Source organism: Pempheris klunzingeri, chromosome 13 (genome assembly GCF_042242105.1).
Source record: "Pempheris klunzingeri isolate RE-2024b chromosome 13, fPemKlu1.hap1, whole genome shotgun sequence".
Lineage (NCBI taxonomy): Eukaryota > Metazoa > Chordata > Actinopteri > Acropomatiformes > Pempheridae > Pempheris > Pempheris klunzingeri.
The window spans coordinates 22,885,016-22,897,252 of NC_092024.1; the positions used below are offsets into that span (position 1 = coordinate 22,885,016).

The 12,237-nt window shown below is 40.8% G+C and overlaps 1 protein-coding gene across 5 annotated transcripts in view; it reads left to right on the top strand.

Moving 5' to 3' along the window:
- klc1a (kinesin light chain 1a) overlaps positions 1–12,237 on the top strand; it is a 47,641-nt gene that overhangs the window by 11,256 nt on the left and 24,148 nt on the right. For all 5 annotated transcript variants that reach the window (XM_070842207.1, XM_070842209.1, XM_070842208.1 and 2 more), the window contains exons 4-6: positions 1,152–1,230; positions 6,980–7,208; positions 8,354–8,441. In XM_070842207.1, coding sequence (XP_070698308.1) covers positions 1,152–1,230; positions 6,980–7,208; positions 8,354–8,441 — 396 coding nt within the window. The remainder of the gene's footprint in view (positions 1–1,151; positions 1,231–6,979; positions 7,209–8,353; positions 8,442–12,237) is intronic.

Consider the following 12,237-nt stretch of genomic DNA (forward strand, 5'->3'; position numbering starts at 1 on the left):
CAGCATTTCTTGCTTATTGTTATGACATTGAGAAGCACATCTTCACAGTTAATGTAACGGATATTGGCAGGTGGCGCAGAAGCGGACACACAAAGCAATAAGTAAAATAAAATAAGGTAGATTTTATGAATAACTTTGTCTCAGGACATTTTATTAGTAGCTTAAGTTTGTCTGTTATCCCCCAAATTGGACCGGTGCAGACAGCAGGCAGAGGATTAAAACATTTACTTAATTTCATTTTGGTTTAATATCTTTATCATCCAACACCTGCATTTGTTCTTTGTTTTACCCAGAAATAAAATAGAAAATAGAATACCAATCAGCCCGAAGACAGAAGACAAGAGATCGAGAATATGACAACTTATCGCTAACGGGTGCCAACAGACAGAAATCCCCAGGATTCATCACATGTAGTCTGTAGTACTGTAGCAAGGGCAGACACAGCCTTTACTGTCTGCCTGCAGCTTTGACCTTGTATCTGTATTTGAAGCATGTTTGTTTCAACAAGTAGCCGACACTTCTGATGAGAGATGAGATGAGAGAGTAACTGATTTAAAGAAAGAAAAGGCATATTTTTTTGTTTTGAGTTTAATCTGCTCACTCTTGGGTCACATTTGCAAACTAGAAGGTACCTCTGCACAGTTATTGGTTAAATGTTTAGACTTCTAGACAATTATTGTACACATATTTTAGATTTTACGTCATTGAATGGCAAAAACGTTCCTTAATGAAATTTTTTTAAATTTTCCTTGAGTTTCCATAATCCAGACAAAAAGGAAAAAAAGGTCTCAGGCTGTCCTTTGGGTTTAATTTGTCCTGTCCCCAACCAAACTTCATCAGACGTTGGTTAGCATTTTTTTTCATTATCTAGCTTCCATTCCTTTCAAATAGTCTTATTTCCTGCTTTTCCACTGATTACTTCTCCTTTTGGCTTATAAGTCTCTTCCCCAAACTCCATATCAGCAGCAAAGTCGATTAAAAGGTATCAGTATAGATGATCTTGAGTATTTTGACACTCTGAAATGTGCCAGCCCTGACTCAGGCTACAGAAGTACTGCATCAGCACATCAACAAGAAGTTGGAAATGCTCTTTTATGAATTTAAAAAATGCATTGAGTCAGTCCATTCATTGTCCTCTGTCCCCCCCTCAGGAGGAGAAGGACTCCGACTCCAGTAAAGAGACTCTGGACGATCTTTTCCCAGACGACCAGGACGACCAAGCCCCAGGCAGTAAGTGTTCCGCCATCCTCTTCCTCCCTCTGTCCTCTGAGGGATTTCTCAACCATTTTCAGTCCCGAACCCAAATATGAAATGTAGTTTCTGGCCTCGGGATGTAGACTTGATAATGGGGATGCTCTTGTCATGTTGCCACAGACATGAAGCAGGTCTGTGACCCAGATTAAGTCCCTAAAAGTTTATGCGCCCGCGGATGCAAAGATAATAGGAGTAAAATTAAAGCAAACATCATCAAGAGTTAACTTCAGCTTCCACGATTTTAATGCTGTATTTCCTCAAATATCGGCCGGGGCTTTTATTTACTGCCACTGCAGAGAGTACCGTGCCTTTATTTTGAAACGGGCTTCTATGAGAGGCAGATGTTTATTTCTCAAACCCTGGCCTTTCTCCCAGGAGACTGGAGATGGTGTCCTACGTGAAACTGAAAGTGACGCTTTACTTACATTGCTTACATTCTCATTTTAACCTGAACTATCACCTCTTCCTTAACCTAACCAAACTCAACTGTCAGAAAGTTAACCACGTGTTTATTATTAGTTTAATGATGACGAAGGTCTGTGTCAGGGAGCGGTGCGTCTCTTACATGCGTTAGTATTTGATGATCGGAGAAGCACTAGGAATGAACAGACAGCCGCTGCAGCTGCTCTGAGCGTCTAATGTTGCTGCAGAAGCTCCACTTATCCATCAGTATGAGACGCTGAAGGACGGGACAGAGAGGCTGTATTTGACACCCTGGGATGAGAACAGGTTGGATATCAACACAGACGCACCTGCAGTCACTGAAATTGCACAATAACGCTTAAGATGAGTAATTCATGACAAGAAGATGTTGAAAATAGCATTATTATGTTGTTAACCATGGCACCAGGAGTCTAACGTTTTTTCCCTTGGTCTGCATTTGGGACTGGACTTTCTGTTTGTCACCCTCACGGCAATTATTTGACTGCCAATTTTTATTTGAGGTATTTGCCAGAGGAAGGCTGTGACTCTGATGTTATGTTCGAAAATGAGATTTTTTTTTTTTTGAGTAATTTTGAAAATGTCATTGCTGTGAAATTGATTCCTCCTCTGGCAGCAAAACTTCAATCTTTGCACCACCGACAGCCATGTAATACGTCAAAGTCTGGTCAGTGGATGCCCTCAGAGTCAGAATATATCACATGATACATGGTAGAGAGTTTCTCCTGCCGTACCTTTTCTGAAGCCTCATAAATCTGTGTTTCTTCACCTCTCTCTGCTTAAACGCTGCTTCGCTCTGTCGCTCTCTCACACATACACACCCGAATCTTTCTGTGCTCCCACTCTTCATGTCCACCCCTTCCCTCAGTGTTTGATGGGGTTGTCTTTGAACAGCTCAGTAGTCCAGACAGTAAAGCTGTGTTGGCTGTACAGGCACATTAGTCAGGACCTAGTTTAGCCTGGAGGGAGGCCAAATGGGGAGAAAACCTCCCAACCAGATTGGTGTTATATAGTTCCAGGGTTTCTATGTGGTGCTCTTTTTGTGTGGCTGTAATCAGGTGAAATAATGTTTAGCAAAAGACCACAGTGGTGTTTTTTGTTTGGCTTTTGAGTATGAATGAAATGCTTAAAATATACACACACATTTGGCTCTGTAACACCATGGCAAAGTAATTCTGATTGGCTGAAATCAAACATAAAAGTCCTGTTTAATGGGGATTATGACTGCAGTTCAGATGAGAAGAGCTACAGCACTATTTTGACCATAAAATCTGAATAGAACTATAAATAAGATTTTAACTTTGAGTTTCTTTGGGACAGCTGACAAACTGTGACGTACAAACTTCTGGTCCCCACAAAAAAATGGTTTATTGCCAAACTTGGCAAACTTTTTTTTGCACCAAGGTGAGTCCCATTTGGCTCCTTGGTCCAGTCAGTCAGCCAGTTTTAATTGCTGACAAAATGGACAGCAGACTGGTTCACACCCTGCAGATCACTGGTGGAGCCAAACTGCAGCTCATTGCACTCCAGTCCTCTTTGTTTCCTCTATGTTAAACTGTTTAATTTAACCAACCAGCTGGAGGTTTGGTCACCAGGGAAATGTATCTAACAGGGCACATTTAATGAAAGCAATAAATGTTAAAACTTTTACAATTTTTTTATCTAGTTTTTGCAAATATATCACATTAGATTTTTAAAATGATCTCAACAGTATCCTGCTGCCCCCCTGCCAGAGCACCAAATGTGGATTCATTTGATACTGAAAATAGCTCCCAACAAATGCTCTATTTCCTCCTGTTTGAGTAACATTTACTAAAAACTGTAGTTTTTTTTAGAAATAAAGTTAAAATTTGTGAGCTGTTTCTGTAAGAACCGGAGGGCTTGAAGCTGAGAGCCAGTGACAGGGAGGGGAATTCAGAAAGTACTGAGAGACAGACTAATTATTGTCTTCTGGCAAAATATAGAAATAGAAAATATAACAAGCTGTGTCCTTTTTGAAGAGCCAGAGAGATAAAGAAAGAATAACATCAGCTACATAGTTGCAGCACATTTTAAGGTGTGCACTGACATTTGTTTGACTCATCATAGGTGTAAAATATTTTAGATCCAGACTCCAGACTCGTCAGTGCAGAGGAAGCAACTGTGTCAAATTAAAAGACTTCATTTCCCCATGTTTTAGATGGAGATGCCGTTTTCTGCATTCTCCCTCGCAGCGTTGTTGGTAGAGCCTTTGCTGTGTTAGCACCGCTGCTGAATATGAATTATGACTAGACGGGAGAGACGGACTTTAATAGAGTACTGCTGTGAGAGAGGTAATGGGTTGGGGAATAACTCTGGGGAGCACAAGATTGACTTTCTGCTGCATAAATCTTACTTTAGAGGTCAATACTGCATGATGATCAAACAAATAGAATAACACGAGTTACCTCCTCTGAGTTGTTGAGATGGTAATGTTGGTGTAAAAGTATATATCAAACGACTGAAAGCAGAGAAGAGATTTTTATCTTTATTGCACCCAGTGAGGTTTTATACCAAAGGATAGGGCTGTTAACATGGCCGTCTGGCAATTCTTCAGCACTCTCTGGTTGTTAGATTACAAGTATTGTCAAGATGGAGAGACGAGTGTGAAATTGAGAGGGAATTCCAGCACTTTGAGGCCAAAAAAAATCATGTTGTAATTCAGCAATTATGCACCCGCACCCTTTTTAAACGGGCCTGCACACACCCACACGTCCCTGCTCACACCTACATCAGTGCTGACAGTAAATACAATCAGCGGCTACATTTGTGGGTGGTGTATACAAACCTCGGAGGACTAAAAATAAGAAACAGATGGGTGGTATCTGTGTGTTTCTGAATGAATGCAGAGATCGAGGTAGGGTAGGAAAAGCACTGTATGCAGAAAGCGGGAGAGGGGAAGCGTTTAGGAGCTTCGGGTGAATGGATAAGGAACGCTTCAGCGCACGCCGCTTCCACTGGCATTAATCCTCTCTCAGCGCGAAACGGAGCTGCCTGCCACTCTTTATGTGGGTGTGTGTGTTTGCATTTCTGTGTGTGTGTGTGTAACGCTGGAGTAGATTAGACGTCTTTCCTCCTCAAGCTTATTCAGACTGCTTGAAAAGCTTTTGGGGTTTTTGGTAAATTGCTGTCAGCAGGAAGGAGATAATGGTGGAAGGAGGCAGAAAATGGTGATGACAGCTCTGCTTTTTCTTTAAACTGGCCTCGGGCTTTCATACACTGATGTTTCTGTACAAATATTTACATTTCAGTCATTACGCAAACTCTGTGAGTTACTGAATGAGCCTGTTAAAGAATCTGAAACATTGGCTGCAGTCTCAGTTGAACCTGCAGTAGTTTATTAAAGGGTTATTCCACAAATGTAATGCTGTACCGCAATAGATTTTTAGAAGAAAACTTTTAGTCCCTAGTACATAAATGGTGCATCCCATCTTCCTTTGTAAAATAAACCAAAACTGAATATATATATATACACACACACCTCATTAATTGAGTTAATTATTATAAAATTGTCATACGAAGGAGATTACTAAAGAAATGTGTTTAAATGTTTATATAGATATAAAGGTGTTTAAATGAATAAGATAAAAGATGATGAACTTATTCTAATGAGAAAATAAGCCCTTTTTTTTTTACTACTCTTGTCTCAACATCACATCTTGCCATACAAGTAAAAAAATATGTTACTTTTCAAAACCAGGATAACATTGTGTATCAATAGATGATAGAAAGCATTTAAATAAATACATAAATAATACACACAAATGTCCATCAATATAAGCAAATTGAGCTGTAAATGAAAATATTTAGAAACTTTAAACCCTAACCTGATCTCCGACAGTTTATATTACAAAGATCTTACATGTAGAGCAGAAACAATTCTTCAGTTCATTGATCTACCAAAAATTACTATTGAGTATAAATATTAGCTTGTTCTCATTGTGAGGATGTGCTGGTATTCAGTCACATCGAACTTTATTTACATTTTTCACCATTTCCTAACATTTTATTGTCCAAATGAGGCAAAATAATCAATAGAAATATGTTTTTTTTAGATCTTTAATATGTGGATAAGAATGCTTTCTATACTGAGTGTCACATGTTGTGTTGTTGCGAAGATGCTGCTGGATTTGACACATGTCAGCTATTTTTGTTGTGCTGTGAACATGTTACCCTGCCGTGGGGCTGCGTAGGTGGTGACGGGCTGTGTCTGTGGTGCGTTCGGTTCCTGGTATCACTTGGTGTCTGGACACGACACTGTGGTCGGTGTTCTTACTGCAGTGGGAGGTTCCCTCTCCAAACCCCACTGGCTCTCCTTCAGAGTAAATATAGAGCTGCCTGCCTTAAATAAGAACCCCCATCAGGTGGTTTCCTGACCTCTCGCTCACACACACACACACACATTCATACATTCTTACACAGAGAGCGACAGACAGACTGGATGTCATGAGAGGCCGGTGTCGTCCTCCTGACCCCGTTAAACATACTGTAACACACAGAAGCCAGACACACATTGGCTGTGCATCGTAGCAGAATGAGGACATTGTTTATGTGTGAATAATCTTGTTTGTAGGTCATATGTTAGTGTTGGGCTGTTGTGGTTTCAGCTTTGACCCATTTGTGGGTCCCATTTTTAAAACATGTGCACGTCTTTAACCCTACATTTGTCAGATGTAGAAGTATCAAGTACTGTTTCCTTTTTCAACAGCATTTCATAGAAAAACTAATAAATGAAGTCCATAACGAAGGTACACATGAGTGGAGAAACCATATAAAATAAAATCCATATCAAAACGCTATTTGGAGTAGAGCTGAACCAATTAATTGGTTAGTCGTTCAACAGAAAATTGATCAATAACTTTTTTTGAATAATTTTTTTAAAGCACAAAATGCCAAACATGACTTATTTCCAACCTCTCAATAAGATTTGAATCTTACATTTGTTTTATGTGATGGTAAATTAAATATGATTGAGTTTGGAGTGATAGTTGGACACAAAATAAGCATCTTGAAGTTGTTTTCTAGAACAAATGATTGCTGAATCGATTATTTTAGAAAATAATCAGCAACACCATTGTACATAAATGGAACCAAAGCAAGAACTGCTGGCATTGTTAAAGAGATAATTAGTTTAAAAGGGTCAAATATACAGTAAATTTCTTATTATTTCCCAAATACAATGTAATTCTAATCAAAAGGTGGAAAGCAAAGAAAAGTATCTCCTCGTGTCTAATCCTTTCTTTCTCTTTCCTCCGTGTGTCTCCAGTCCAGCCGACTCATGGCAGTGCAGCGGCGGCGGCGGCCCAGCAGGGAGGCTACGAGATCCCGGCCCGTCTGAGGACCCTCCACAACCTGGTGATCCAGTACGCCTCCCAGGGCAGGTACGAGGTGGCTGTGCCCCTCTGCAAGCAGGCCCTGGAAGATCTGGAGAAGACCTCTGGACACGACCACCCAGATGTGGCCACCATGCTCAACATCCTCGCCCTTGTTTACAGGTTGGTCTATCAAATCTTTTATTTATAGTAGTGAGTCCCAAAATAAAGGCTCCCAAGCATCCAGTGATCCAGGACTAATATTACTGTTGATAGAAATCTATAAAGTATGAGGGAAAACATATAAAGGCAGTTGTGTAAACGACTAATGGTAAACTAAATCAGAACTATTAAATGGGGTTTGGTCTAGAAGAGCCACTGCATTTCACAGTCTGACATGAAATATGGTATAAATAAGAGAATTTTTTGGTGTCAACGTCCTTTTGATGATGATTTTGAACGTTTACAGCTGCAGTCAGTGTTGAGACTAATATTCAGTCAGCTGTAAAGCTTTCTGTGTCTTACATCACACTGGCAGCACCATGAAAACAAAAGTCTACTAGCTTGTAAATCCTCTTTTACAAGCTCTCCCCAGGGCTTCAGAATGAGGCTGGGATAGTATTTGTTAATATCAGTGTTTGGTTGTTATCAATGAAAGGGATGTTTTTAACCTTGTTGCCTTCATAGCGCAATTTTAATACCTGCAGATCCTGTAAAAACTGTTTTTGTTTTCTAGAGGGAAAGATGTGGTCATGGGTATGGCTTGTTGTCTTTTTCTGTGACCTTCACAACACGGCTGCATGTCTCCTGAAACCTTTGGTAACAACCCACAAAGGGTTTGTGTGATAGGCCCCTGTGGGACCCCCCCCAAGTGCTAGTTGGATGCCTTTCTGTACGTCAGACGTGGCAAACACGGCAGACACAAGCAAAGATTTACAGTAACAGTAACAGAACTGAGGAAACATCAATTTCCCAGCTGAAGAGGAAAAGAAGAAAAGAACGACACGAAAGAGCTGGACAAGTGTTTTACAGGGGTGGACCTCATATGTTTTCACTTCCACAAATCTTGTCCGTTGAATAGTGGGTGCTGCTTTTTGTTTGGTCACCCTGAAGGAAGGAGAGACTCGGTCGACTTGTTGTCAGCGGACTGTTGCATCGACTGTGGGAACGGCTGCAAAGCTATTTCAACCATGTCACCTGAAAATAATGTGCCGTTAGTGGAAGATTGTTGGCACAGTTTATGTGTCTTTTCTTTTCGGGCTTGCCTGTTATTCCGTCTGTGCGTGTTTATGTGTTTGTGTCTGACTCCGGTTGCTTCTGTCTGTCAGGGATCAGAACAAATACAAGGAGGCGGCCAACCTGCTGAATGATGCTCTGGCCATCAGGGAGAAGACTCTCGGCAGGGACCATCCAGCTGTGAGTTAATCTTTCCCTGCTTTACACCAAAGTTACTCAGTGTGCTGCTTTTATTGGCACTGGACTGTTTTGACCGGACAACATTTCTTCTGTGACATTGTTATCATCAGTTTTATCTCACAGTCCAACGTAATAGCTTCCAAAAGTACATTGTCCTTGCAGCCAGGTGCCAAAAACATGTATAAAGACATAAAACATAAATTTGTTTGTGTTACATTTCAGCTGCTTGGTTCATCTGGGCATCAACATTTTTAACATTTCGGTAAAGACTCCTGTTTACTGCCTTGCTTGCGTTAGATGAGAGGTGTGTTACCACATGAAGCTACAGCAATTAGTCAGTTAGCTTAGCGCAAAGACAAGAAACAGCTAGCCTAGCTCTATATCTTAAAGTGGTAAAGTCAGCCTGCCTTATTATTATTTCTTTTTATTTCATTTACAAGTTGTGAGGCTCATTTTGGCCGTTTCCCCTCTGTTCCCAGTTTTTATGCTAAGCTAACCTAAGTTAACCAGCTACTGGTTGTAGCTTCATATTTACAGTTTGATCCTCTCATGTCACTCTCGGCAACAAAGCCAATAACAGCATTCCTTAAATGTGGAACTGCTCCTTTACACAAGGAGCTCTAACAATGGCTTCCTGCCTGTAGTGTAATAAACACCTGAGTAAGCACAGTTAATGGAAAAAGAAAAAAAAGAGTTCTTTATCCCGTTAGACTGCCTTTGGCAGGCTGAGCCATCCACCATCGTGTTATTTTTTTATTTTCTCACACTGTTGTTACCCTTTACTCTTGTGCTCGACACCTATTTCTGTGTCCCAGCTCCCCCTCAGGGATCAATAAAATACATTTAAAAATATGCCACCCTATCGCCCTCCGGGTAACACATAGAACAATACAGACAGCCATTACATTGGTGAAGCCAAAGTAGTGTTTGAATTACAGTTTTCAAGCATTTATCATTATTTAAGAGCCCTTTAAGTGACCAGCGAATTTCAGAGTTGCTAAGTGGTGCTCCTCGATGTGATATACTCCTAAACATTAAAGTCTTTTATTCATTTTAGAGTATAGTTTAAGTTCAACTTCTGAACTGCTGATATAAAGTTTAAATGGTTTTCCAGTGGAAGGCAGTAGTACATGATATCCTAAGGCTCTTTGTACCTACCTTTATACATTTTAAATTATGTATTTGTCTAAGATTGTGTCTGCAGTCCAGAGCGATCACTGAACAGAGTAGATGTCGTAGATAATTGATCCAGGCCTGTTCTCGGACTCGGTAACCTCTCTGTTTGTCCGTGTGACTGTAAACATGCAGCAGGCCGACTAACTGTGTTAACCTCAGCAGGCCTCGGTCTCCACTGTCTGGACCCCCGACACTCTCCACTTTGTGAAACTGAGGTTAGCCCTCCCACTGGTCATCCTACCACCAGGCCCCAAATCCTTCCTCTCCACGTGGAAGTGATTTTCCTTTTTTTCAGTGATTTCTCATCACAGAATCATAGTTACAGCAGCAAAAATAATCCAGTCATCTCACACTGATTCACTGATTCTCTCACCATGTTTCTCATTTTAAATCCAGCTCCTCCTGGTCTCTTCCTTCTCTTTCAGATCTTCTTAATCTCTAAATCTTTCTTTTTTTTAACTCTCCTTTCTCTTCAGTGTTATTTGAATGTTCTGTATGTAGATCAGGTTCCAAAGTTGAGCAGTGAAGTATTCACTGAGAAACGTATCTTGAATTCAGGTTTGAACTTGCTGGATTTCTGTCTTCTATTTACCAACACACGTACATCGTAGCTGATTGGGTGGTCTGGAGGTTTGCCGGTGCGGCAGGTGAAGGTTGGGCCTCGGTGTGGTGAAAACTGGCTCTTGGGAATGTGCGCTGAAGGGCTGCCCTCCACCAAAGACTTTCCTAGTCAGTTAGTAGTTGTTGGTTCAAGCCATTAGATGATTATTTATTGCATGTTTATGATCTTAATTTATTGTTTAGATGTATTTTTTGGGGCATTAGATAATAGTTTGAGTTCCAGGGCTGAGACAAAATGTTATAAATGACATTGTTAACATTGTTCTACATCATAGAGAAATAGCAAGGAGACTGACTGTTTGAACGTTTTCTTGATTTATTTCAAAAGTCCCTTATGAGCTTGAAACACAAAACACAGGAACTTATAATGAGCCTTTAAGATATAAATTTTACAAGCACACACACACACAAAGTGAGCGGCAGCGACACTCTCAAACTAATTCTGTGTCCCAACAACCAGCAGTAGACTGAACATTTACTTCAACACAGTATAATGAGGCCTCTCAAAAAGATCCCACACTTTGGATTCCTGACATTTAACTATCTGTAAATACATATTTAATAACCAGTAGCATTATTAACCAATAAGCTGTGCAAATGTTAATGTCAGTGACTGACTGAGGTGTCGCCACTTCCAGTGTCTGTCGATTCAAATTAAATGCCCTCCAGCATTTCACACACTGTCAAGTCATTTAGGTTTTGACAAGGAAACAGCTGGAGAATTAAATTGAGTTTTTTTTTTTTCTGTTATCCTGCAACAAAACAACCAATAAAAACTTGGTCAACTAAAGGGGCAATTCACATAGAAAACATTTTTCCAAGCGCTTCTTACCGAACAGGTACATGTCAATTTCATTAAATGAATCAATTCACATCCAGCTGTTCATGTGCTTTTAACTTCCTGTCCACATTAATTCATTAAAGCTCCCAGTCTGTCTGTGGGCTGTATGTCCTGCTAACTTCACAGGCAGATTTGTCACACTGGCTGTGTGGACGGGGAGATAAAATCAGCGAATCAAAAGGCTGCATACAAACACTGTGGAGTTCTTCACATGCCGCTTAAGTCTCACTTACATCGTGCGTCCTATGTGGATTCCCAGTAAGATTCTCCTCATCGATTTTAACATTTGGTGGACTGTTGTGGGGCAGCCCTAGTGCACTACCACCTCTCTGGTGGGGAAGGAGCTTAAGCTAGTGTGAAAAAGTGAAGTGGTCCCGGACAAATCCTGGTCAAGCTGTAATCTGGAAGTAGTTAAGAAACCCCAGCTGAGCGCCGTTGTGTCTGAGCTCTCCCCTGAGACCAAGAGGGTCAGAGACGAGAAGCCTCTGATTGTGGTCTCTGCCTACACATGGAGGACCACTTTGAAGTATCTGGCTGTCAAGTCTCTTTGGGGATCCTGGAGAGTTTGCTGCTGAGGGATCTCCATTGATCTGCTGAGGGAGAAACCTGCAGGAGAATGACTGGGAGGAACAGCCTGTCTGATCTGGACCGGGTGGCGCTCAGACTTCTAAACCAGTTCAGACAGAACAAACACTTTTGAGGTTTGAGTAGTTTGTTGTCTCTCAGCCATGTGGAGTACAGTGATGAGGACATTTTCAGCTGCATTCAAGAAATTAAGCTCCACGTTTTGTTTAGTCATCCATTTTAATGTGGAGGTAATGGTACAGATACACCAGCCATGTTATGACTCAGGCTTTATGTTCCTACTTATGACCAAAAGTGTCCCTTTTAAATATATTGATTGCATAATGGGTGGTAGAACTGTGATGCTGCCAGATGACTGAGGCCCAGGAACCAGGACTGGGCTTGTTTGACTATCGTCAGCCTGTGTTTTGAGGATTTGATCCACTGATGCACCCACTAAGTGCCTGTTGAAATATGAAAACAGTGATTGTAATAAGAGATTGAATTTATGCTGCCAAAAAACACTGAAGTATTTCTGTTACCTCAGGCCAAAGATCAATCATCCAGTCTGCGTCAGTATGTGATGGATATGAA